The sequence below is a fragment of the Manduca sexta genome, chromosome 24, assembly GCF_014839805.1.
Source record: "Manduca sexta isolate Smith_Timp_Sample1 chromosome 24, JHU_Msex_v1.0, whole genome shotgun sequence".
Taxonomy (NCBI): domain Eukaryota; kingdom Metazoa; phylum Arthropoda; class Insecta; order Lepidoptera; family Sphingidae; genus Manduca; species Manduca sexta.
In genome coordinates this window covers 12,767,913-12,795,404 of record NC_051138.1, presented here as the reverse complement: position 1 = coordinate 12,795,404, position 27,492 = coordinate 12,767,913, and the positions used below count along the sequence as shown (strand labels likewise).

The following is a 27,492-nucleotide window of genomic DNA, read 5'->3' as shown; positions in this document are numbered from 1 at the left end:
TGTCAGTTGCTTTAGATAGCGGTCCTTTTCGTAGTAATGAAATGGCGTCACAATTTTTAATATATTTTTTGTGTTAAAATAATGTGTTTCTTTTGTATTTTTTGGGTTTCTCTGACAATTTCCTTTTTGAAGTTTTATCTCTTTTGAAAATATCTTTTGTCGTTACTGTATTGTATCTTTAATTATTAGGAACGTTTACAAGACGTTTTTGGTAATATTTTTTTTGGTAAGGAAATTAGTTTTATTATCAATTTACTATTTACAAGATTTTATTTACATAGATCGTATTTTAATTTAGTAAATGACTGTTTGTGTCCGAAATAAATAGAAAAAAGATTTAGGAACTATGCATAATATAAAATATACCAATATTTAACAAGGTTCGTAGGACCAAAGAGAACTCCAAAATACATTCGTTGTTCATGGTTTTTATTTAGTTCTGTAACATTAAATATAACAATAAATTAGTAGACTAGGATACTTTTTCGCTGTAATGTCTTCATAGACTGGTCGTTACTTCGTTGTTTCTAAGATCTGGTACATTTAATGTGAAATGTCTATTACAATTACAATTCAAGGGTCCTCCTAGCTGCCCTTTGGCTATACATATATTTGGCGAACGAAATTTGTCGTCCACACTCTTTGATTGTGTTCTTGGTATTGTATGATTCGTATAAACATCTAATTTGTCTTTAAGTATTGTGTTATTTTTATTTGTGAAATCAATTTTGGTATAGTAATTAATGTTGCTTTGGTATTTATCTTTATTTTTGGTCCATTCGTTGTTGTATTTCTTTTCGTTGTCTTTACTAAACACTACTGAGGTATAATTATTTTGTTCGAACTGAGTTTCTTTATCCTTGGCTGCGATATCGTTGACGTAGCGTTGTGACATCCACAAGTAGCGTGCCATTGGCTCTTCTGGTCCCCATAGACGTGATGATTTGAAGGCAGATGAAATTTTCTACAAAAAAATTATAATTAGTATAAAAAAATAAAAAAAAAACACATTTTTGGTTGAGTACAATGATATCTGTAATATCGTAAATGTTACAGTCTAGCCACGAAAATTAATTAGAGTAATATAAAGTATAATATAAAATTAATTTAAATATTTGATGGAACTTTACTAAAATTTCTCAGACGAGTTTAATTACTCACCGAAAGTAGATTATATTGCTCCTCCTTTGCAACGGCAATGCCTGCCATAACTGCCATTATAATTATTATAGCGATAAAAACTCCAACCAAAGCCCACAGGGTTTGGTTCTGAAGCCAAGACATGCGGAGCAACGCCTTTAACCACCATCCAGTCACGCCGAGAACTAAGAATGGCGTTGTCCACCACGTCGCTATCCAGAACCAGGGTAATCTGACACCGGTAAGGAATTCTATGTCGACTGTTAAGTTACTCCACCCTGAAATCATTAGTACAAGTTTGTAGTTATTTTTATTACTTCATGTGGGTCACGTGGATACTTCTAATATAATTGTAGTTAATATCATAATTGTAAAATTTTGGTGGATATTGTAACGCGCGACAAACACCTCAGTCCGTCCTTTGACCATGAAGGCTGCGAAGTATTCGAAACAAGGCAATTCAGATATAAAAAACCGTGATAAAATCCGAAAACTAGTTTTATTTAGATGTCTAACAATGGCGTAAACATTAGAAATCACTATAAATTAACTAGAAGTAAGATACGAAAATCTTATTGTCTATCATGGAAATTTAAACCACAATATACGAATTAGAACTTTAATACCTAGCAATAGATAAATTATTAGGAAATTCTTACCGTATATGTACACAAACCCCACCACCTCCACAGCAACCGTAAACGCTGCCAGTACTGGCACTACAAGATCATCCAGCACAGTGGCAACTTCCAATCCCCTGGCCAGCACTGCTACTGTGAGAGCAGTACCAACGGCTGATGATGCGCTTGCGAACAGTCTCCAATGATCACCGGTCAGTCGATGAAGTTTATCGTATACCGGGAGAAGAAGGATTATCTGAAATTATTTAGAATCATATTCAAAATATAACCGAATAGCAAAGTGAATATTCTGTCTTTACATATTGTACTAAGATTGTAACAGGCGAACAGGAGAAGTCTGTGGTTATTATTTAAGAAAAACTAAAATAGTGGTCTCAGAACAAATGAAAAAGGCAGTGTTATAGATTTTTTGGCTGTCTGTATGTTTATACTCGCATCACACAAAACTACTGCATGTATTTAAATGCAGTTTTCTATGATGTATTGCTAGAGATCTAACTTAAAATATAGGCTCCATTTTATCCAGGAATAACTTTTTCATGCGAGCGGAGCCACAAGCAAAAAAAAAGTGATCAATAGAAATATAGTAATTCAACAGAAATGCAACAATTAGCAGAGAAAGGACATCGGATCAAAATTTTGTTTCTAATGTAGATACCTAGACAGACCATGTGATTACGTACTTTACGTTTGGAACTAACTTAAAAAAGAATACACAAATTAACGTTTTCAGGGTCAAATAAATATTAACAGTAATGAACATTCACAGTCAACCCTTTCCATTATCACGCTCAAATTTAATAAGAGTAAATCTAACGAAATAATTACAGATGATAACCATCAAATTACGTTTTGTTGCCGTTTTACAATTGTTACGATTTGTTTTAAAGACAATTATAACTGTTGTTAAAATTTAACCAACCCACGTTTTCAGATAGCAGTTTTATAGGCTCAAATAAAAGTTACGACCGACTTACCACAGTAACGATACCAGATAAAAATATTATTCCAAAGGCAAGCAGCGGCCATTCCTTTGTTCGCCTTCCTGATACCGAGGACTGATAAATTACGACTAGAATTGATATGAAAGTTGTATCCTTCGCATCGTGCCCTCCTATCGCTTCCCACATGAGTAGCCACAGCCATCCGCTGAATATATTTGTCATTATTACCGACGCTGAGGTCCTGGAAAAAATATTTTGTTATTAACCAAAATGCATCAATGGAAGTAAAACTGTATTGAATAGTGCTGAAACGTGAAATGTTACGAAACGGAACGCGACACAGCATGCTTAATATAGATACTGCCAGTGCAAATGTAATCTTTTTAAAAAAGTCAACAATTTCATTTTTAGCCATGTGAAAAAATTACTAGAATAAAAAGTATTTGTTAATCCAGGACGTGGTCTATCCGTGTGCCAAATTTCACTCAAATCCATTCAGCTGTTTCTGTGTTTAATTTTAAGATACATCCAAATATTTTCACAAAATTTCCCTTTTATAATATTAGTAAGATTCAAGTTTCTAAGATGATCATTACTACCCTCCCTTCCATTATCCTCATTGAAAGGTAATTAGTAAGTAATGTTTGATATTGCAGGTTTTATGGATGGTGGACATATAGCATAAGACGGTTTGTTTGCCGGGCCATGCCTAAAGCCATCTTCTACTTACTTTAATAGCCACTCTACAGTTTACTATATTAGATCAGGGGGCCCTATTCCGTCTACGGGGGCAAATCCGTCTTTTTGTAATTGACAACATTTCAAAATGTAAACGTGCCTAAAACAAAAATACCGTTTCTTAATTTTTCTATTCTGAGTTCGATTACGTATTTTTTATATGTTTTTAATACTTAATTACTAAGGAAAAAATTAAAAACCGAAAAGTGCTTGATGACGTCACACATACGGTTGAATTATGTAGTTCCTTGGTCCACCTTACTATTTATTTAAAAAACTAAGACTCTGACATCTGTCAATGTCAAATGTCAATATTACAACAGGTACAACACAACCGTCACTTTCAAAGAAAGAGAGAGAAACCAAAAAAACTTTACATCTTTTTTATTGCAAAGCAAAGGTCATTACGTCTAAAGCCTTTTACATGACGTCATTTGGTGCTTACGTCGTTTTGGAATAAAACAAAATTTCAAAGTGAAAATCGTGAATAAAAATATCTGAGTTTCGAAAAAAGAAAAAATATGGGTCTCATAATTTTAAATCTAGTTTCATAAAATATAAACATTTGAGTATGTTGAAAAAATTAAATGTTGTCAATTACGGTAGTTCTAATCGAAGGAGAGCTTTGATAGCCGTATAGTAGCCGAAATCCCCTATTCACCTAAACCACCTGCGAAAGCTGTCCTTCAATTAGAACGCCCATAATTGCAAAAAGCGGATATGTCCCCATAGACGGGAAAGAGCTCTCTGACATTTTATAACATTTCTATGTACATTAATATCCCAATAATAAATTTATTCTCACCATCGCACATCTGAATGTCTGTAAACACTTCCTCCAGCGCTGATCAAGTAGCCGCCAGTTATCTGAGTGGATAGCATTGCTTGTACCAACGCACTGTGCCAAATATACGGCTGGTACAAAGGTGACCATTGCTCGCACGATTCGAACATTGTATCCAATAGTGTACTGTCAGCCAGAAATGTACAGAGGAGTATTGCGATAACCACGATTAATGGAGCTAATACACTGAGCGCGACTTTCAAACTTTTCCGAAGTCGATACAATCTGAAAAAGAAAAGATTTTATAGTTTAGATCTGTTAAGAACCATTGATATAAGTTTTTACATTTTTGCACAATGAATATTAGAGTCTGAAAATAAAAAAAAGTGTTTGTGTGTATCAGTTTAAACCATGTAGCCATAACATAATTGCAACAAGTTTTAATACTTTCAGGAAAGTTTTAAACTACATAAAACAAAGTTTTCATTAGTTTTATTCGTGTATCCTAAACTGAATTATTTAACTTGAATATTTAGAAACAATAGCTTATTTGTGTTTTTTGCAGATAAAAAACACAAAAATATTCTATTTCTTTACAATTTAACAACCTATTCAACTTCTATAATCTTTTTCCCACAAATAACTTTGTTTGCGTCGGTTTATAATTAAATAAGGAAAAAACTGTGAGATTATTATAAAAATACTAACGACTGGCAAATATAAAATCAGATAAATACTTTTAGAAGCTAATGCTGAACTACGTTCATTCTTAATTTTTTTTTTACAACGAAGAGTTGAGCAAACCACTGCTGGTATTTCGGTAAACGTAATTTAAATCCATAGGCAGTAATTATAGGTACTACCCGATACAATGAATTACAACGTAGTACATGATACTACTATTTTTAATTATTTTTTTACTTGTTTGAATGACGAGACGAGCTTGTCGTTCGCCTGATGGTAAGCGATACGACTGCCCATAAATAGTAGAAACACCATCAAACACCTTGAATTATAAAGTATTGTTTGGTATTTCACTGCGTTCGCCATCCTAACACATGAGATCTTAAGACTTATTATGTCCTGGGGCCTTATTCTCTATCCCGCACGTTATTTTAACCGTGCGTAACAAGCACGTAACACAACGCATCATGTTTAGGACTATAGAAATTTGGCTTACAGAATACTATTCCACGCACATTTCTCGAAGATAACATGACACGGCCACGTTACGCGTTTACACTATCATACAGAATAAGGGCCCAGTAGTTACATTGGCTACAATCTCCTTCAAACCGGAACACGACAGTGACTTCACACTAATGCTTGGCGGCAGAAGTAGACATTTCGGCTGTACCTACCCAGGCGGACTCTCACATACGAGAGGTCTACCCACCAGTAAAGAATTGCATTAGCGACCTTGAGACATTAGATAACAAGTCTCACAATGTCTAGTAATTACATTTATTATGTTACGTTGTACTTCAACCCGGAATAAAGCAGTGCTAGCACATTGTTTTTTGGCAATGAAAATAAGTTTAAAGAAGTGCTAAACATTTATTAAGGTCAAGGGGTTCTATTCCGTCTTTTTGCAATTACGGGCGTTCTTATCTATGGACAGCTTCAATATCCGTACAGGTTAGAGCATCATAAAATCAACTATTAACCTATACAACTATCAAAGCTGCCTTTCGATAACAACGCTCGTAATTACAAAAAGGCGGATTTACCTTCGTAGACGGAATAGGGCCCCCTGACTTTACGTATCTTTGTTATTATAAATGTGCACGAAAGATAACAGTATTAGTTGCAGAGTTGCTTTGTTTCTCTAAATCATATGTTACAGCAAAAACTTTAATGTTGTATCAATTCAGCTACAAATTCTCTATTACTGTAAGTATCGCAAGTACCTACTAACATTAGGCGAAGTTCGCAACGGTTGAGTTCTGCAAATATCCAACTACGTTGAGTTTATAGGTGACCTAGGCAAAGTTGTATAATATAATACAAAAGATATTAAAACATCGAAACAATTTGACTAATATTACCCTGAAATTAGCTATCGTTTCAAATTGCCGTTCTTGTTCAATTCTGCTGAGAATATGAATTATTTAAACACGCATCTGTATTGTTTATGTCCGACACCGCCTCATTAATGTACAAAAACTTGTTTATGGTCTGCAATAATGTGGAATATTATATTTATTACTTACAGAATGGGAACGAAGAACCATAGAATGAATATAAGTATTGCCATTATGCTGAGATATTGTGGATATTCAGTGAATGGAGCCAGGAACGTAGAACTGTAAGAAAATTATTAAAATTACGTTTTGTAACAAAAATTGTGTGTCACAATACTTCTTTTGTTTGTGATTTTTGATCGTCAATTTACGGAATGTTATTTGGAATATGAAAGAAATAAATCGGATTATAACATCAAAGAATTGTACCTAAATAAAAGTAAACATTGTTACAAAATTTATTTTTATTTTATTCATTGTTACAAAATTACCATTTGATTGATTTTAATTAATTCATAAGTTTAGCTCGCAGGCAAAGTTGTAAAACAAAGATAATTTGTATCAAATCGAAATATTTAAACTAATATGACCGAGGTTAGTATCTTGCAAAGTTGAGTATATAGGGTTATTATTTTCTTGTTTCTCATAAAATAAGGAAACACAGGATAATATTTAAACTATTTAATACTTCTTGCGTAAAGTTAATTAAATTACTACATTATTTTAGTTGTGCTCGTAATATTATTGCGCAAATAGTTTATTATATCGTAAACCCAGTTTGCACAATATTGTTCAAGATTCCTAATGTAACTGACATAAGGTGTATTTTACGATACTCTTGGTAATACGTATAAATGAAGAAATTATTATACTTCAAACTGGTTGTTTATACTATCATAGTATTATGATAAAATTATATTATAATTATAGGTAATTACATACAATTTAGTATTTCAAAAAAAATTACACACAAAACATATTATTAAAGTAAGTCTATAATTAAAAACTAAGTTAAGAACATTGGCTTATCAACTAATACGATTGCTCGTTTAATACAAATTAATATCGATGTTTTCAGTTTTTTATTGATAAAATTAAAACAATCAATTAAACACCAGCCAGCAATAGAGTAATGGATATTCTACATAAATTAAAAACATTTACTCACTTAAAACACTCTGAAGCGTTCATCTTATTTTCATATCCGTGCTGCAAACAAGCAAAATGTTATTATATCATCTGCAAATATTTGTTCGCATTCTGTTAACATATTCGTGACGTCATTGTTAGCTTTATCGTTCCATTTTTGTGTCAACCTAACCAAACAAGCTGTGGGAATGACTCGCCAACATATGTATGCGTTATTTAATCTTTTGTGTGCTGTGGTAAGTCAGTTTTATTGAAACAAATATAAATTTAAACTACTATACTAAGCTGTTAACTGTAGGCAATGTAACTACTGGACATAATAAGACTTAACATCTCATGTTTCAGGATGGCGAGTGCAGTGGAATACCAAACTATACTTTGTAAGTCAAGGTATTGGATGGTGTTTCTAATGTTTATAGGTGGTCGTATTGTTAACCATCAGGCAAACAGCTAGCTCGTCTCGTCATTCAAAGAATTAAAAAAAATTGGACTGTGAACAAAAAGGATAATAACGGTAAGTGTATAATGTGTTAGATAACATACCTACGTCATTTCTCTAATGTTGATTGTTTAATCCGTTTAAAATCAATTAGAACATATCTCTTACTATTAATAGTTATTTTCAATAGTTACGAACGACTACTTTATTAAAGAGAAAAATCATTTTGTATCTTTATTGTGTACATATTTTGATGTACAGAATTCAAGCTGTTTTGTTAGTGTTTAACTTTGGCAAAGTTATTGATTATATCTCTAACTTTGCCAAGTAAGACATCAAAATTCAGCAGTTTCTACGTCCATATTACCAACACTGGAACACCTTACGCATTTATAATATCAGTAGAGCTGTAATTTGATTTATATTTAGTGTAGGCGACGGCTTGTGCTTCTTGCATTGCTCTAGTCCATGGCGGCGGATGCTGCTTACCATAAGGCGGACCGCTTGCTCGCCTACTAAGGCAATAAAAAAATGCTAAGTCACTCACCGGTGTCAAATGCAGCTTGGTGCAATCTTTCAGTGGGAATGTACCTTTACTTATCCATATAAGGTACGCCAATGACAGAGCCCCATATATCATATAATAAACGCAGCATAGAAATGTAGTTATCACTTTCAAATGGCCGACTCCTGGAAATGAAACATATATGAATCGTGATGATTGTGGTTTGTAGTATAGGAAAATGATCTTTTTATTTCTGTTTTTAGGGTTGATTGTCACATTGGTTAATGAAATCGGTGTAATGTTTTAATCGAAAAAATAATTTTGGAGATTTGATTTTGTTTTCAATATTGTTCCCTGTCACATCATTGGATATATAGTTCGGAGAAGTGTAAGTGCTATAATCACGCCTTTATCTATAGCTTTATCTTTATCTACGTTTTCTATACTTAACTATTATGAACTTTATTGTATTTTTCAACAAGATATAAATCCTCATCGATATAAAGTGTTCAATTTCAAAATGTATGATATAATATAATAATATTTTACTCGATAAGTTTTGAATAATATCTAGGTCGACGTATCGTATACCTCATCCAACTTATTATAATCGGATTTCATTCCACTTTCAGAGCAAAGAAGATTTTCTGTGAATTTTATATTAGTATGAGAAGCTTTATATGTTATTATCTATTAATAAATAGTATCACCTCGTCTCCCTTTTCAAGGATCTATCATGCCTATATTTCGCTAGAGTTTATTCTCTTGTAATAGAGGAAGGAAGGATTTTACTTTGATTGGATAAAGGAAAGTCACAGATGTCTAAAATGGCAGTGGGTTGGACATGCCGCTCGGAAATGTAAGTCTTAGTAAAGACATCTTCTGGAATGGAAGCCATGGCAAAAAAATCCCGGAAAGAAAGACGACATAAAGAAGATTGCCTGATTGAACTGAATGAAAAGAGTTCAATGCCACAACAAATGCAGGATGTTAAAGGAGAGCTACGCAGAAGAAGTTGAAAACGCCTACATTATTTGTCTTAATAGTTTTGTGTGTTATTTTAACACTGGAAATAATGTCGAATAATATTTCATTGAAAATTACACAGAAGATTTTAAAAAGTTTTTATGATATTTAAGGTGGAGCAATTCTAAGATTTTAAAGTAAATGAAGACAGAGTTTATTTCTGGATTTAGTTTAGTTCTGCAAGGTATTTCAAAGGATTTAATATAATAATATTCTGCAATGTTTTATCGTAACTTTAGTGTGGAAGTGTCACCAAAACCTATGATTTGATAGGTAGCATTATTTTCAGTAGCTTGTTCACCGATCTCATACTTTTTAAAACAATTAAGACATAAACGAATTTACTTATAACCATTTAAACTTCTTTATAGAATTTAAATCAATAGTACCTTTGAAACTCACCCCTCAATATAGGCACAGCTCTCCACACCCCAACAGGATCTTGCTGGCTCAGCTGCCCCATCGCCAACTGCAGCAGCGTCGTCGGCAAACCGACAACCAGCAGCCAAAATGTGTACACCACCAGGTACGGCACAGCCCCATGCTTGAACGCCTCTCGAGGCAGACGGACCGAGTTGAACAGCGTTAGTGACAACGATATCGTGCATAGTTGGGTTTTGATCAGGTCCCATGTTGATCTTATTGTCTGCAATGAAAGAGGATTGGTATAAGTAGTGGTATGTTTTATATGATCACGACAAAGTGAATACACTGCACCTGATGGTAGTTGAGTGGGATCGTATAAAATTAAACTACCTAGGGGTAATTGTCTCTCGTCCGTCAACACAATTATGCCGGCTTATTTAAAACCGGATATATACAGGATACAGAAGAGCGGTGATAGCCTAGTTGGATGTGGAACGGACTGCCGAGACGAATGTCCGCAGGTTCAAATCCCAAAGGCACACACCTCTGACTTTTCTAAAAAATCATGTGTGTATTCTTTGTGAATTTATCGTTCGCTTTAACGGTGAAGGAAAACATCGTGAGGAAACCTGCACATCTGAGAAGTTCTCTATAGGAATTTCGAAGGTTTGTGAAGTCTACCAATTCGCACTAGGCCAGCGTGGTGGACTAAGGCCTAATCCCTCTCAGTAGTAGAGGAGGCCCGTGCTCAGCAGTGGGCAAGTATATAATACAGGGCTGATATTATTATTATTATTATTATACAGGATGATCTCGGAACGCGACACTTACGTGGGCCAATATGGCGGGTTTTAACACTTTGTGTACGGTGGTCGCTATAAACACCATCAGCAAAGCAAAATTGAAAATATAACACAAAATACTCCTTACATCCCGGAAGGAGCAGACAGAAGTGTAACTGTGTCACCCGGTTTCACCATTTGTGTTCCGTCCCGGGTTACCGGGCTTAAATTTTAGACTCCAGGCTGATCCTGCAGAAAATATCACTTTGCTCGACCTACGATTTGAACCTAGGACCTCGGAAACGTGTCATACCGCATATATTATACAACTATATCACAGAGGCAGTCAATTTTATATTCTATAGTTATATGGGACTTTGGCCGTAATTATGAATGACGTGGTTTTAAGATAGAAACTGCGGTATTTGTTTTCATTTAGTTAGGTATTAGACATATTATTGCGTGATGGGAATGGGTCAAAATTGAATCCTGAAACTAAATGAAATCACGCAAAGGAGACGCCAGTAAAATAAAACTAATAATTTATTTGATGAAGGGCTCATTTTTCAATAAACATACAAAATTAATTCGTAAGATATAATTGATTCATAAGATTAAGCATAAACAAACGAATTATAAATAGTGGGTTTACTATTACACGGTCCTAGGTCCATTTTGAGATGTTAGTAAAAACTAGACAGGCAATAATTTATGATTCTCGTTTATTTATCCTTCGGGATTATTAGATTTTTTTACTGAAAAGTCATAGACTTATGTGATCAATCGCATATAATACAATTAGTATAAAAAATAAAACCTTGTAATAATAAGCCAAAGCTATAATTTATTTTACGTATAAATTGTCATGACGATCGAAATATTAGACCAAAAAAAAAACGTATATTTAAATAAAAATATTACGTAGTTACATCTAAAAATATTATTATTTAAAGAAATTCTATATTTAAATATGTATGAATAGTATTTTATTTATAACTTTCGTTTATCCCGAAACAGTGGACCGTGACGGACATTCCGGAAAAAAAAACGTAGTCTCCGGCTCACTGGCGCAAAACATTCGCTTTGTGAACCTCAGCAATAAATATTACGTAACAGACTAGCTTAATACCGCGTCTATGTCTGCGTGGATGCAGACATCTTACTTTACAATTGAATACGTATATTGGTATAGCAGTTGATTCGCTGCATCATCGTCTAGGGATAAGATATTGCAAAAAAATATGAAAACTTTATTTGAGAGAAAACGCTTCAATGTGCCAAGTTTTACGGTATTTACTTTAACGGTTAGGGTTTATCTATCATGTTATATTATACAAACACAATATATTTTTATTGTACTAGATTTTTCTCGCAGCACTGCCAGTGTGAATAAGTTTTTCCGCGATAAAAATTAGCCGACAGTACTTAGAAGTAATGTAGCTTCCTATAAGTGAAAAAAAAAATCGATTTAGTAATGATGAGATTAGCGCGATCAAACAAACTCTTCAGCCTTATAATATTAGTATAAATAAGTATATATTACAACGTCCAAATTCGGAAAGTCTACAATTAGTTATGTCGTATGCATTTCGCAGTACATTCTTAATTTGATTCCTTTTAATATTTCGTTAGAGTTGAAAATATTTAGACTGTGACATTTCTAAATATGCAAAGTGGTTTTTGTAGTTTTTTTCTTACTGACTTTAGTAATACATTTGTAAGCGATATAATTAGATTTGGGGATAAATAATTTTCGAGCAAAGTAAATGAAAAATAATGTCATATAAAAATAATATATTTTTTAGCTTGGTACTACTGTTGTTCGATTTTAAAGGGCTTTATAGCCGGTGTAATCATAAGGCGTTTAAAACAAATACTATCTGATGTTCCATGATTTGCTTTGCTTTGCGAATTTCTGTAGTCAGGGCGCCCTTTACCGTCTACGTCATTTTGCATTTATATGCTTTCTAATTAAAGGACAGCGTTAAAAGTCGTATAGATAAATAGGGGATTTTTTGATTTTTTTACTTAAGCAGCTATTTAAGCTGTCCTTCGATTAGAACGCCCGTAATTGCTAAAAGACTGACATGTTCCAGTAGACGGAATAGGGCCCCCTAACTATAATTCAAAGCTCTGTGTGATGTAGCATTGTTTATGATCAGGCGAGCAACTGCTCTATCTCGTAAACCAAAAAAATATATGATATATAATAGTGATTGTGTTTGTAACGTCGAACCGTAACTATTAGGAAATGAAAACGTATGACATGAATTGATAGTAGCACGCAATCTTCCTAACATGCATCATTATTGGGTTTTTGTTGACAACAGCAGTTATTAAACTAGTTTCTATTTCCAATATTTTGTGAAAGCGCTGGCCAAGCCCAACGTCATCAGTTTCCATCCACTTAGGTACACCACTGTTCCCGTTTTGTTGGATGTCATGAGAATCATTTAAAGATTATTTTTGTATAACCAATTTTTTCTGCTAAATAAATATAGTGCCTTTGCCTCAGAGTTAGGCAGAGGCACAACTAGTACACCCACATTTCACCGTGCGTATTACGTTTCCTCGTTTTCCTTCCCTTCTATCTCCAACCCATGATGTGATAGGCGGCGAGCCTATTGCTATATCCGATACAAATTCGGGACTCCGAGCTGATACTGAGTAGAAAAAGCCAATACCACTTATCGGGATTGAACCCGAGACTTCAGCATTGCATTTGCACTCTAATACAACTGCGCCATTAATGCAGTCTCTCCTATCCAGACTCTTCTTATATTTATAGCTTCTATCGTTTATCGGTGATTTCGGCAATATCTAGTATTAAAAAACTTGTCATAGTATATAGTATAATGCTCTTGGATAAAAAACGTTTTGCAGAGACTCGCAGACTGGAATTGCGGCCAGAAGTTACCCAGACAACAAATAATCGAAAAGGAAGACCGAATAGAAAGTATAAAACGTAATATAATTATATAAATAACTGAAATAAAATTAATTAATAGTTGTAAAGTTAATAAATAAAGTCTCTAATATATGTGGAACAGCTTATTTTATTACTAAATTAGTCAACCGTGAAATAACAGTGGGTTCAATTATATTATTTAGTTTAGCAGCACGTTGCCGCTGCTGTGAAGTGTGACTGGAACAGTTGACGGCACCAAAGCTTACTGACCTCAACCTCGACTGTCTTTAATCCTACTGACATTTTAAGTCGGTTGTCGCATTAGGTCCCATTTGTACGGCCAGTAACCTCTGATAGGTCTTCAGTCGACCTTTGTAACATATTCTGCCTTCTAGCTTGTAATACTGTTGACTTGTACAGTAGGACTTTGTTAATATCGAGTCAATATTAATGCTTCTTGATGCCTATAGCATACTAGTCAGTTCATCGGTTATTCAATCAAATAAAGGCACATCACACCATTATTATTGAAGGGGTAAGCAGAGGTGCAACCAGCACACCCAGTTTTTGTAAAGCGTGTTGGCATAATGTGGTAGGGGGCGAGCCTGTCGCTACATCGAGCACAAATTCCGGACTCCGGGCTGATATCATGTAGAAAAACCTAATATCACATAACCATATTCGGGTTCGAATACAGGGCCTTACAGATCTGTCGTATAGCGCAAGCACTGGTGGAATAATAAAAGTATGATGTATTGAAATCTGTCTTTTTCGAAACAAAATGAAATTATAATAAAAAAAATAAAGGCGAAGTTTCTCTCGTTTTCCTGGTTTTCACGAGGCTTCATTGTAACATTATATTATTATAATATAGCCTCTTTACTCAACAATGAATGACTTATAAAACCTATAATGCGTATATAAAACAAGGATTAATAATTATTACATAATATTTTCATGCATAAACAATTTAATTTTGTATACATTTCTAAATAATAAATAATTCAAATTATCAAATTGATTTACAAAATTCTTTGTTGTATTTAAATATTGACCCTTCAACGTACGAAGGCCTCTTTTATTTTGCTTGATGTCTGGTTCATCAAACATTAACATTACTGATGCATAAAAAATCTTTAGGCGTTTGCGACAACGTTCAATTTTGAATTACTCAAATTCACGAAGCAATTCTTTCGTAAGTTCAACATAGACATTGATTGTATATCAAAGGTATGCGGCATTGGTGACAATACGACGCGAAGCATTCGGTGCAATCAGGCATTCATAACATTCAATAGTGAACTATAATGGCGTGTTTACATAGACCGCAAAAACGCGACAAAGCTGTTTGTTAAACTGACTTTATGAATGCGGTGTGCGAAACTCGATTGCTGTGTTTATATGACAGCAATTTAATTGAACGGTTGAATTAAAGGTTAAATTGAATTAATTGGTTGAAATATATAGTTGAAATTTAAATTTGAATGGACTGTTGGATGTTTTGGGAATTTAATAAGCTTTGCCGGTTCCTGGTAGGAATTTGAACTGTTTTTTACTAGGATTGTCTTTTCACTGGCGAAAGACTTACTTTTTATATAAATAAATGACGTGATAAATATACCCAAAATAAAGTGTCATAATAAAGTACTTCATGCAGAACTTTGAACTATCAACTATAACCGTAAATATTATTATACTATATCTTGAAACATTGGAGTTTCATCCCATTATGTACAGCCACGAAAGTAGCTGAATAAATTCAAAAATTTAAATCGTTTTTAAACTATTGTGTCCATATTGAAAATCGTCTTTTCTTCATTTTAAAAAAATATATGGTTTATGTTACAATAGATCAAGGAAAAAATAATATTTCGAATAAAGTTATTGTGGCGAAGCGTTTTGATTTTTTTGAGTTTAGCTACTTTTGTGGCTAATTGTGCCTACTAGAGGTGTACAGTATATCCACTGTTGAATATAGGCCTCCCCTAAAAATTTCAGGTTTGGTTTAAAACCCAAGGACGTACCTTTGAATTTTATAAAGTTATTTATTTATTTATTTAGCACTTTATATACAAAAGTATACAGGCGGACTTAATGCCATGGGCATTCTCTACCAGTCAACCTTAAGTTATGTGAGTATTATTTGTGAATTATCGCTTGCTTTAACGGTGGAGGAAAAATTGTGACATATACTGCATACTTGAGATATGCAGTAATTTCGAGGATATGTGAGTCTACCAACTCGCACTTGGCCAGCGTGGCCGACTGACGTCCAAATCCTGTCAGTCATAAAGGAGGTCCGTGGCCGGCAAGGAAAGTATGTAAACCGTTAAACTTATGCACCAATCATGTGTGACGGACTTGACCTTAAAAAAATCTAAAAAATATATTATATAACTAAGACCCCAGCTACACCTGTCTGCTTGACTGAAAGCGATTAACTCAACAACTATCAAGCGGATTTTGATAAAATTGGATATGGAGATAGTTTGAGACTCCGGAAAAGACCCGGGATAGAGTATTTCTATATATCCGGGAAACAAAACATACATGGCTAATATTATTATTATAAAGATTTAAATACCGACTTGTCGTAAACCTGCATCTAGAGATTTCGTGCAACCTTATAAATTACTATCAAATTGTTCAAATTCATTCAATTGTTCAATTTTGTTTTATTTACAGAGATATTATATATATAGATATCTATATATCTAGATATATTCGCGGCTTCGCCCGCGTGAAGGAGTTTTCCGGGATAAAAGTCCCGCTAAAACGTATCCGATTTAATTATATATATGGCTCACTATTTTGGTCATAGTGGCTTCCACATAAATAGATATATGTTGTCGCGAACTTTTATTTAGAACTATTTAAGATAAACGATCACATCATCTTTGTCTAACTCCAACGATTTAGGCTGCGTTCGCCAAAATAGCATTTTTTTTCCGACTTCCTTGACATGAATCAACCAAATTACACAAAATCATTATAAATTGTAGCCTATGTGTTATTATGATGCATAACCAATATTATTGTAAAGTTTCATTCAAATCCGTTCAGTAGTTTTTTCGTGAAAGAGGAACAAACATACATACATACATACATACATACATACATACATACATACATAAATACATACATCCATCCTCACAAACTTTCGCATTTATAATATAAGTAGGATACTGTATAAAATCAAATATAGCAAATGATATCTATGTCACATCGTCGCACGATATTGCCATGAACGTGGCAATTTTTAAATGTATGTTAATTAGTTTAGGAAGAGCGTGTTACTGTATTCCGTTGGTTTATTACTTTGCCCCATTTTCGACGAGGTTGATAGATATACTTATTACGCACGATAAAATTGCAGAAATACTGTTTTATTTTAATTTTTAGCCGACTTTAAAGAGGTTATCAATTCGACGTGTTGTTTTTTTTATTAATGCATACTATTATAAATGCGAAATTAGTTCTGTTAACTTCTACACATGAATTATTGAATTGATTGTAACGATGTATAGTTCGAAATAAGATACCAAAGCAATACCAAAGGCAAGGATATACACTTTCCTTTAATCCCCGAATAGGTAGGTAAGCGTAACTGTTACATTTACTTTCCGCCGTGCATATTCCGTCCCATGATGTGATGGAGAGCGAGCCTAGCACCGTATCGGGCACAAACACCAAACTCCGTGTAATACTGAGTAGAAGAACTGCATATCACTGCGCGAACTGGGGATCGCATCCGAGACCTCAGCACTGCAGTCATACAGTAATACAAATACGCCATAGAGGCAATTAAACAAAAAAGGATATAGGTTATTTTATATCCTGGAAAAGTACATAGTAAAATTTCAACATGCAGGCGGAGCCGCGAGCAAATCCTAGTTGAAATCCCGGGTCGGACCAAAATAATTGTGAATAGGTTTTTCCATCTTAAAAATTACTCATTCGCAGCTCGGTGTTAGGAAGTTGGCGGTGTGATACCCCCGTGCCTCGGAAAGCACGTAAAGCTGTTGCTTTTGCGCCTGATCTTTCTCCAGTCATGTCGGATTTACCATCTCACCGACCTGAGAGGAATTAGAATTGTCCCTTGGGTGCTAGGGAAATATTTAGAGTGCGTCAAACGCTCTATTTATGAAGCGATATTTATTTTTTACCGTATTATGTTGTTGTGGTTGGCGCGTTTTGATATAAATGCCTTTCAAAAATACATATTGGATTAGCTATTTTGATCAATCAGTGGCTTTTATTTGTCATTTGTTTCATTAAAATGTATCCGGCAATTTCTTCGTTTACTTGTAACAAACTTTGAAATATCTTCAGTAACTTTCGCATTAAACAATAGCACTAGGAGGATTTATAAATTTTATTATATTGATTTATTAGTTAATCGTCTTATGTTAGAATCCTGGGTCAAGTATAGCAGTGTTGGATTTACTCATTGTCACCCCGAAGTCTGGAATTAGTGTCCGATTTGGAGATGGTTGCTCCTGTAACATCATGGGATGGAATACACATAGCAAAAATGGGGGCATTAGCTGCGCCTCCGCCTCTTTAGTGGATAAAATCGTAATAGTGTACGGATGTGTGCGTGTGTGTATTAATCATCATATTCATTTTGGGGATAATGGTAAATTTTCCGTTAATTCTTAACTACTTAGGTAATCCTACTAATATTTTAATTTGTGAGGATGGATGTATATTTGTTCCTTTTTCACGAAATAACTAATGAACAGATTTGGATGAAACTTTACAGTAATATTGGTTATACATCAGAATTACACATAGGCTATAGCCTAGTTAGGTGTGGAATGGACTGCCAAAACGAATGTCCGCGGGTTCAAATCCTAAGGGAACACACCTCTAACTTTTCTTAAATCATGTGTGTATTCTTTGTGAATATATCGTTTGCTTTAACGGCGAAGGAAAACATCGTGAGGAAACCTACACATCTGAGAAGTTCCTCTATAGGAATTTCGAAGGTGTGTGAAGTCTACCAATCCGTACTAGGCCAGCGTGGTGGAGACTAAGGCCTAATCCCTCTCAGTAGTAGAGGCCCGTGCTCAGCAGTGGGCAAGTATATATAGGGCTGATATTATTATTATTACTATATATTTATAATTATTTGTGTAATTTGGTCATAATATAACGATACAAAATCAAGTAAGTCGTAAAAAAAAATATCCCGGAAAACTCCTCCATGCGAGCGAAGTCGTGAGCAAAAGCTAGTCTTTTATAAAATCATGACCTAAGTCCTCGTGAGTCCGAGGATATTGTAAATATTTATAAGACATGATATCATAGCCAAGATTTCCTTATATTGTACGATATATTTTTAATCTTTATTTGAGCTTATACGCGTTTATTATTCTGGCATGGGAAATTACTACTTGTCAAAAGTAATTGAACGAGCGCCAGTATTATGAGAAGGTCTAAGTAGATTATAACACTAGGTATTAGCTAGCTAGCTTGCCGCTTCGCTCGCGTGAACCTTTTTCACCTACAAAAGTCCTTATCACGATTCATAGGGCGACACCAACGCCATCTATTTTATAAAAATTATAAATAGCTCTATTATTTCCCATGGGAGCATCCCATCATAAAAGTCTATGTGTTAATCCGGCACATATTCTACCCGTTTGGCAAATCTCATCCCAATCCGTTCAGCAGTTTCTCAACAGAAATATACTTGAATAATTATATAGATTATGCGCTCACCGTGTGGAATATTATCCAATCAGTTAACTAATTTCCTATAACATTATATTTCAAATATATGTATAACAATACACAAGGTAATTAATTTGTTTTCGTGGTATTTAATTAAAAGTCTCTAGCTAAATACTTGTGGTAGATTTCTTTTATGTGAGTCCGCCTGGGTAGGTACCACCGCAATGTCTATTTCTGCCGCTAAGCATCAGTGTGTAGTCACTATTGATTTCCGGTTTAAAGGACATTGTAGCCAGTGTAACTACTGGACATGATGATACTTAACATCTCACGTCTCCGGATGGCTAGCGCAGTAGAATACCAAACAATACTATGCAATTGAAGGTGTTGAATGGTGTTTCTACTGTTTATGGGCGGTCATATCGCTTACCATCAAGCGATCGGAAGCTCCTCTCGTAATTAAAACTAATAAAAAAATACAAAAAATGATTTAGCGTACTTATATTTCACTTGTAGCTCGCCGAGCCTTTTCACGTGACTGGTAATTAAAATATCTGACGAAAAACTAAAACATTGTCAAAAGAATAAAATCATCCGGTTAATTGTGAATACTAATATAAATATAGAATATAAAAAGATTTTTTTTTAATGTTTTTTGACACTTTAGGTGATCCATTGTAATCCGAGGTGCCATAGCTTAGATGTCTTTGTAGAAGAAAAGGCTGAGTACGACTAAATTAAAATCAATGACGGTGTATTTGTCACTTGTTTGTCAATTTCTCTCATCATAAACGCGACGTGGTGCGTTTCTTGTTATGTACTGTCAAAATTACGTGTGACAAAAAGAATAAGGACCACGAGTAGAAGCCATGACCCCTTACTAAAATAGAAAACTAAAAAGATACAGGAGACATATTCCAATGACGGACTTCTCGCATGGCAATTCCATAACATATATTTATGTTTTCTGTTAGCGTTAATGATTGTAGAAAGGCGTTTTGGGTACGGTACCAGGATTCGTCGTTCATTTTACATCAGATAGGCGGCCGGTTGGAGACCAAGACCTAAGTTAGTTTAGCTTCCATAACTAAAACCGCTAACTATATTACTAAGCTATTTTATATGTGTAAGGTTCTCAGGATTGCGAGCTAAGCTAAACTAAGCTTATATTTTGGACATAAACCCAAGTCTAAGTTACATATTTTATCAAACACGCTTGAAAACACGCATCTTTGGCGTATATTAGAATATAATTCCACACTAATTTCACGAAGATAACATAACGCGGCCGTGTTACGACTATACATTGTTATACCGAATAAGGTTTTAGTCTGGCAAAATCGTGCTAAAAAGATCACGCGTTTGTCCATATGCGAACCAAAATACGTCCTGGCAACCAAACCAAAGGCCCGCATAATTATGTGACCCATTTTTATGACCAGTGTAATGGAGACCGATTGGTACAAATTCGAAAAATTCATTCGAATATATTAAAGTAATTGCTACAAACTTTAATAAGTGTTATTACTGGGGTTAATTAAACATTTAAGAACTTAACGTTTGAAACGGACTAATTAAAAGGAAAACTGGTTAAATAATTCACGTAGATAACTATACCAAATTCAAAATAAAATAACAGTTTTAAAAATTGACTTTAAATTCCGTTTGAACATTTTCCTGTTTGATGAATAATAATTAGGCAGTTTTTAAGCAACTGTAGAGTATCGCTTATAATTATCAATTATGTTCTGTGCATTGTAAAGAAGCTGACGATCTATAATACAACGAAATTTGAAAATTGAATACTAGTATAGTAGTAGTAAGTCGATTTCGGTTAATTTTAATGTTCGTGAACGAGAAATCAATGCGTTATTCATGTGTTGGGCTCTCAACAAATTTCAATATAGCAACAAGGAGTCATGTCGTGTTTTTTTTTTACCACGTTCTAAACATACAGATTGACGGAACACTAATGATGCTTTCTTTTTAACCCTTCTGTTCAGAAGCCCGATTGCTAATAAATTTTAGATACATAGGCAGTCCGCTGATAGTCTTTATTCCCGAATTTTAGATTTCAAATTTCTTTACCACTTTTTCTCGCCATTAGGTTGTCTATTAAGGATTAACGCCACGCAAACAATTTGGAAGTTAAAACTAAACAGTCCTTATTGCAACACGTGTAAACACATTTCGTTCGCCGTGGGATAAGATTAACCAATGGAGTATACTACAGTTACCAATCGTAATTTGGGAAACACAGAATTTAAAATAAAGAGGAAATTAAAATGTAAGTTAATATTTTCAATGTGGCTTCATACAGCAGAAGTGACGCAAACGCTCAAGATGTTTATTTTAAGAGGACTTTTTAGGAAACTCGTTGTACTACTGGTTTTTTACAGCTGATAGTAGGTGTCCTTCTGGTGATAGGATATATTTTATATCCGCCCGGATAGCGACCACCGTACACAAAGTGTTAAAACCCGCCATAGTGGCCCACGTAAGTGTATCTCGTTCCCGGATCAGCCTATGTATATCCGGTTCCAATATGGCGGCATAGTTATGTCGACTAATAATAATAATAATATCAGCCCTGTATTATAATATACTTGCCCACTGCTGAGCACGGGCCTCCTCTACTACTGAGAGGGATTAGACCTTAGTCCACCACGAAGGCCTAGTGCGGATTGGTAGACTTCACACACCTTCGAAATTCCTATAGAGAAACTTCCAGATGTGCAGGTTTCCTCACGATGTTTTCCTTCACCGTTAAAGCGAAGGATAAATTCACAAAGAATACACACATGATTTTTTAGAAAAGTCAGAGGTGTGTGCCCTTGGGATTTGAACCTGCGGACATTCGTCTCGGCAGACCGTTCCACACCCAACTAGGCTATCGTCGCTTTTTTTTGTTAGGTCGACTGCTTAGGGGTAGTCATGTTTCTTCAGTCGCCATTCTATTAGACCCCACTCAAGTTACGATTCAGTGCAGTGAAGTCGATTTCCCGTGCATGTGTAAGGAAACCTGCCTCGGTGGCGTAGTTGTATTGCACGTCCGGTACAATAGCGCTCTGAGGTCCTGGGTTCGAATCCCGGGTCGGGCAAATTGATATTTGGGTTTTTCTGCTCAGTATCAGCCCGGAGTCTGGAATTTGTGCCCGATATGGCGATAGGCTCGCCCCCTATCACATCATGGGACGGAACATACTTGGCGAAAAGTGGGTGCCCTAGTTGCGCCTCTGCATACCCCTTCGGGGATAAAATGCGTGATGTTATGTATGTATGTATGTGTAAGGAAACCGTCTTAAAAGCATCATCTCAAGTGGATAAACGACATCACCGCCCATGAAAGGAGACTACTGAATACCAAAACCTAGATGAATAGTAATGACAGTCTCACTCTCCAAAATGTTACAGCGACGCCGTCATACTCCGGTTTCGCTGACACACATTTCGACAAAGTCAAGGAAAATTGTCTACCTATATTTATGTATACTAATATATAAACTGAAGAGTTTGTTTGAACGTGCGAATATTATGAACTACAAAACCGATTTCGAATTTAAGTCACTAAAAGCTATATTACTCTTGAGTGCTCATTTTTATCCCAGAAAAATATTTACTCCGAAAAAACTTTTGGCTGGAGCCGCAGCTAGTATTCCATAAAAGAAAGCTTGAATTTCCATATTTGCTAAGTCATCGAACTGTGCATTTACATGATCGATTTGAGCACGGTTACTCAACGGGTTACAAATATCCGCATTCCACATTGGCTATGAATGTATCATGCGCTGTATTAGTTTGATTTCACGTATGTCCTATTGCCAACGATTACTTTCTAACATACGGGTGTATTGACAATGGATACCGGCCGCAGACAACCTTATAAGGTCGACTTTAATAGGCATGAAATAAAGTAAAAATTTGGTAAGCAATTTTTGACAGCCCGGACAAACCATAAAGCATGAATATCTTGACGCAATCGTCAAGATATTTATATTTATCAATAGAAAGAAGAAAGAATTAATGTATTATTGTATGTCTATACAGTATTTGACATGAAAAAACATCTCGCTAATTTGGCAGCACTGAATTAAATTATTCACCAAGTTATTTTATCATTCAATGCAATTAAGGTGATAGCATATAACGTGTTTTCAAGTATTACTTAACCGCGTTAGATAAAGAGTAACTTTTGGTCGTAAAAATCCTAATTCTAAGTAATCATTATATAGTAATGTTGTATGAGCAGACAGACTCGACTGACAAATGTTTTAAGTTGTTCAGAGGAGATATTATTTTTGTTGCATACACAGTTGGTTTACCCGAAGGGGTAGGCAGGAGCGCAACTAGTGCACTTCCGCCATATATATAATCACCATGCATATTTCGTTCTATGATGTCATAGGGGACGAGCCTATCGCAATATCGGGCACAAATTTGAGACTCTGGGCTCATACCGAACTGAAAAATTCAACACCACTATTCGCATCCCAGATCGAAGAGCGGTAGCCATATCCCAGTAAACCGTTACTAGCTTCAACTTTTGGTCGGTTGTAGTAAATTGTAGAGCGTAGGCCAACTATAGTATTTTTTATTGCTTTGAATGACGAGACGAGCTTGCCGGTCGCCTGATGGTAAGTGGTACGACCCCCCATAAACAATAGAAACACCATCCAACACCTTGAATTCTAAAGTATTGTTTGGTATTCTACTGCGCTCGCCATCCTAAAACATGACGTCTTACTATGTCCAGTAGTTACACTGGCTACAATGTCCTTCACACCGGAACACAACAGTGACTATATACTGGTGCTTGGCGGCAGAAATAGACATTGCGGTGGTACCTACCCAGACAGACTCTCACATATGAGAGACCTACCTCCAGTAAAATATACATCCGCAAACATGTATATATAATAATTGCATTTTCTAATCTCTCAAATAACTTGATGACCTTCAGATATATCTATACTATTTTGTACTCGAAAGAAGGTTCATCGCGCAAAATGTCATTGTTGTTTTTGCCTGGTAATTAATAATATGCATTTTATATTAATTTTTACGTCATAAGGATCTTGACGTTCAGTCTTCAGTTTTACGAAGAAAAGTGACATTTAAATAAATATGGATATAGTAGTTGTTGTTAACGGCTTTGCTAGTGTGAAAAGCCTTTCCTGCTAAAACAAGTCGCAAAAATAATGTACTACGTCAACGTCCCTATTTAAAAAATAGGTTGTCTTTACAATGGGAGCAAATTATCGGGATAGAACGTAGCCTATGTCTTAATTTAGGATATTTATTACGGATGTGCCACATATAATCGAGATCCGTTTAGTTGTTTCAGCATTCACTTTTAAACATACGAACAATCAAACATTTTCACTACCTTTAGAATTTATAAATGTATAGAGTAAGAAGAAAGATTATTTAATATTATAATATTCTCATATGTAAGTATTACGCTATATGATTTTAGTGATATGAGCATTAATAAAAATGAACATAATATTATTTTATTTTTATTTTCACAAAACATAAGGTCGCCTTTGATTTTTAATTGCATACAAACAGGTACGAAACATAATTTCAGGTATTTTATTTTTTTATGGAAACGGCTTCTGAATAGACATATCAGCTACTATTTATCCCAGTAAATGGTATAGTTATACTTTGATTATTGGAATAGTCTTTTAAGCCAACGAAGCTGATATATCGTTAGTCTTTTAACATAAGGAAAAATGAACAGTGATTACTTAAGTACTGTACTTACAATTGATGTAAAATGGCCGCTCTTAATCATCCTGATGCCGTCACATGGTTATAAATAATTATTAGATACAAAGAGTTCCAAGATTATATAGAATAGACATTGGGAAGAATGTCATACAAAAATTTCGCGTAATTTTGCGCTCTTATGATGCTCAATATACTGTGACATAGTAAAACATCCATGTAAAATACTGATTTGCACGTTTTTATTGCGAATATTAGCATATTTTCTGTAAATATATTATTTTAGAATTAATATCTAAGGACGATGTCGATATCTTGTCACGCGGACCTTTCAAATAAGACAGCGACTTATTACCAAATGGGTACTTTTGGAGCAAATATTTGGCCCTGATATCCGGTCCAGAACTAACTATATAGTTTAATGTCTTGAATTAGACAATAACATTTTCGGTTAGAAGTATTTGCTACGTAGAAAAAGAAAAAATATTTATAATAGGAATATAAAAAAGAAAAATGATGTAAAACGTTACTTTTATTTGCTTATAAATCATTAGAAACAGTTTGCAGGCAGACTAGAATAGTGTAGTAAATTTTCTGTACACAATTTAAAGGTTCTGGTATCAATCGTAGTCAAATAAAATTACCAGTCTAATTACATTGGATGTACGCGCAGTACCTCCGTCTCGCTGTGAATTCATTCGCAATGCGCTGTTATGACTAGATTCTTTAATTGATCAGGAATTTAAAACGGCCCCTTAGCTATTAAATTAATTTATTGAATCAGTTTTATTACACCTTTATGCAGGTATAACCTAGCAAGAATAGAACACTACCAAAACGTCGTGGAATAGATCCGATTACCCCGCCGCGCTGGAATACGCACTTCTATCTTTCCAATTATGTTCCTTCCTCGCTTCTTCGCTTTTCTTCCTTGGTGATATAATAGTTACGCAGACAGTATGTACGATAAGTCTCTCTGCCAGAGCCAGGTAAAATATTGGGTTTTTATGCCTAATATCGGACCGGAGTTCGGATACGATCTTCTTCCAAGAGCGACGTTAGAGTGGAATAAGAACTGGTTGTATAAAAACAAATATTTAGAGTTTTCTATAAGAAATTCGAAGATACATAGTATTTATACATATAAAGCCAGCATGGTATTTAATGATCTATGATCAAAGGTCTAATTAGCCTAATTAGAGGTCAGCAGAAGAATGGTTTGGTACAATAGGTCTGGTTGTTATCACGTGACAATATGTAAAATTTGTATTTCTATTTTCCTATGTATTAAAAGTTTATGAAAATATTGAAATTGTGAATGAATAGGTCACTTAATGAATTCAAGATAAATATGGGTAACGTATTATTTCAAAAAATCAAAGAGAAAATTGTATCACGAGTAAAATTAGTGAGTAAAAGTTGTGTAAAATATTCAAAACCAAGGTATTTCTCTAAAAAAAAAATAGTAAGCAATATGACCGCCCATGAACAGTAGAAACACCATCCAACACCTTGAATTACAATGTATTGTTTGGTATCCCACTGCGCTCGCAATTCTGAGACATGTTATGTTAAGTCCTATTTTGTCCAGCAGTTTCACTGGCTCCAATGTCCTTCAAACGGGAACACAACAGTGACTGCACACTGCTGTTTGGCGGTAGAAATACGAAAGTCATTGCGATGTTACCTACCCAGACGGAATCTTATATATGAAAGAAGTAGACTTCTTAGAAAGAAAGTCACAATTTTCTTCTGTAAAAACGTCCCTAACATAATATTTGTTGTACACTGGCGCAGTGAACGAAATAAAAAAAAAAAAACTAAAGACATGATTCTGATCACCAATGTTTTCTTTATTCATGCTTTTATTTATTTTTCTTAATTGTTTTTTTTTGTTGTGTAAAACTGAGCTGCGATATCAACATAGTCGTAAAATACAATGTTTGCATCGTCAACCAACAAAAAGATTAATTTCAGTCATAACAACTGAAATGATAATTCCTACTTGGTTTATCGTTCGTTTAACCACGTATTGAACCGGGAAAGTATCTATTGTAAATGTAATTTTTTATACAAATATTCGCAGAAATGGTAATGATAAATATGAATGAAAATAAACCAACAGAAACTCTTAGACACTTTAAAACGTTCATTATTTAAATATAAATAATTTTATTAATGCTTAATTAATTATAATTAAAATAAATTCGGACGGTATTAGTATCGTCAAGAATAACACAAGAAATTCGTTAGAGCGCGCTCAAAATCAACAAACAAAATTAACTAAAATATAGCTACTTGACAAACGTACTAAAAACAGTTTATAAGGTAAATACGTAATAAAAACTCGCTCTTCACAGCGGCTAAGCCTCGACAATAACAGATTAACACTGCAAACAGAACAAGGTCAAAACCTGTAGCATATTACCCAGCCATTTGAAGATGTCCTTCCCCTGCAGCCGTTAGCACGATCACAAAGGAATTCACCACACGTTTGTGTCCCCACTGCCATATAATTATTTTCGTATAGTTTCGTATGGTGCGAAATAAAAAGTGAGTTAAATAGACGATCGCGCGCATGCGCCTAGCACGTAACACTGAACGTTAAGGAAGGTGTGTGGGTAGTGATGCGCG

The 27,492-nt window shown here is 34.6% G+C and overlaps 1 protein-coding gene across 2 annotated transcripts; it reads right to left on the bottom strand.

Annotated features, from left to right (window-relative positions):
• Nucleotides 1–408: 408 nt before the first annotated feature.
• Nucleotides 409–27,492, bottom strand: LOC115444115 (sodium-dependent nutrient amino acid transporter 1). 2 transcript variants are annotated; one of them, XM_030169765.2, is made up of 10 exons: nt 27,287–27,492; nt 9,793–10,036; nt 8,407–8,549; nt 7,440–7,480; nt 6,461–6,553; nt 4,269–4,532; nt 2,759–2,966; nt 1,800–2,016; nt 1,162–1,418; nt 409–964 (listed from the first exon to the last, which is right to left on the bottom strand). In XM_030169765.2, exons 1-10 carry the CDS (start codon nt 27,368–27,370, stop codon nt 500–502), a joined length of 2,016 nt encoding a protein of 671 aa, XP_030025625.1. In that variant the 5' UTR covers nt 27,371–27,492; the 3' UTR covers nt 409–499. The 2 variants fall into 2 exon arrangements, with proteins under 2 accessions (XP_030025625.1, XP_030025626.1); XM_030169766.2 differs by having other exon boundaries at nt 488–964; nt 27,273–27,461.

What these genes read in the sequence shown, in the direction of transcription:
- LOC115444115 (XM_030169765.2), bottom strand. Translation starts at nt 27,370, where the DNA reads ATGGCAGTGGGGACACAAACGTGTGGTGAATTCCTTTGTGATCGTGCT. An exon ending in GGGGTTTGTGTACATATACG is followed by an intron (nt 1,419 to 1,799) that starts GTAAGAATTTCC and finishes TAATGATTTCAG; the next exon opens with GGTGGAGTAACTTAACAGTC. An exon ending in AGCAATATAATCTACTTTCG is followed by an intron (nt 965 to 1,161) that starts GTGAGTAATTAA and finishes ATTTTTTTGTAG; the next exon opens with AAAATTTCATCTGCCTTCAA.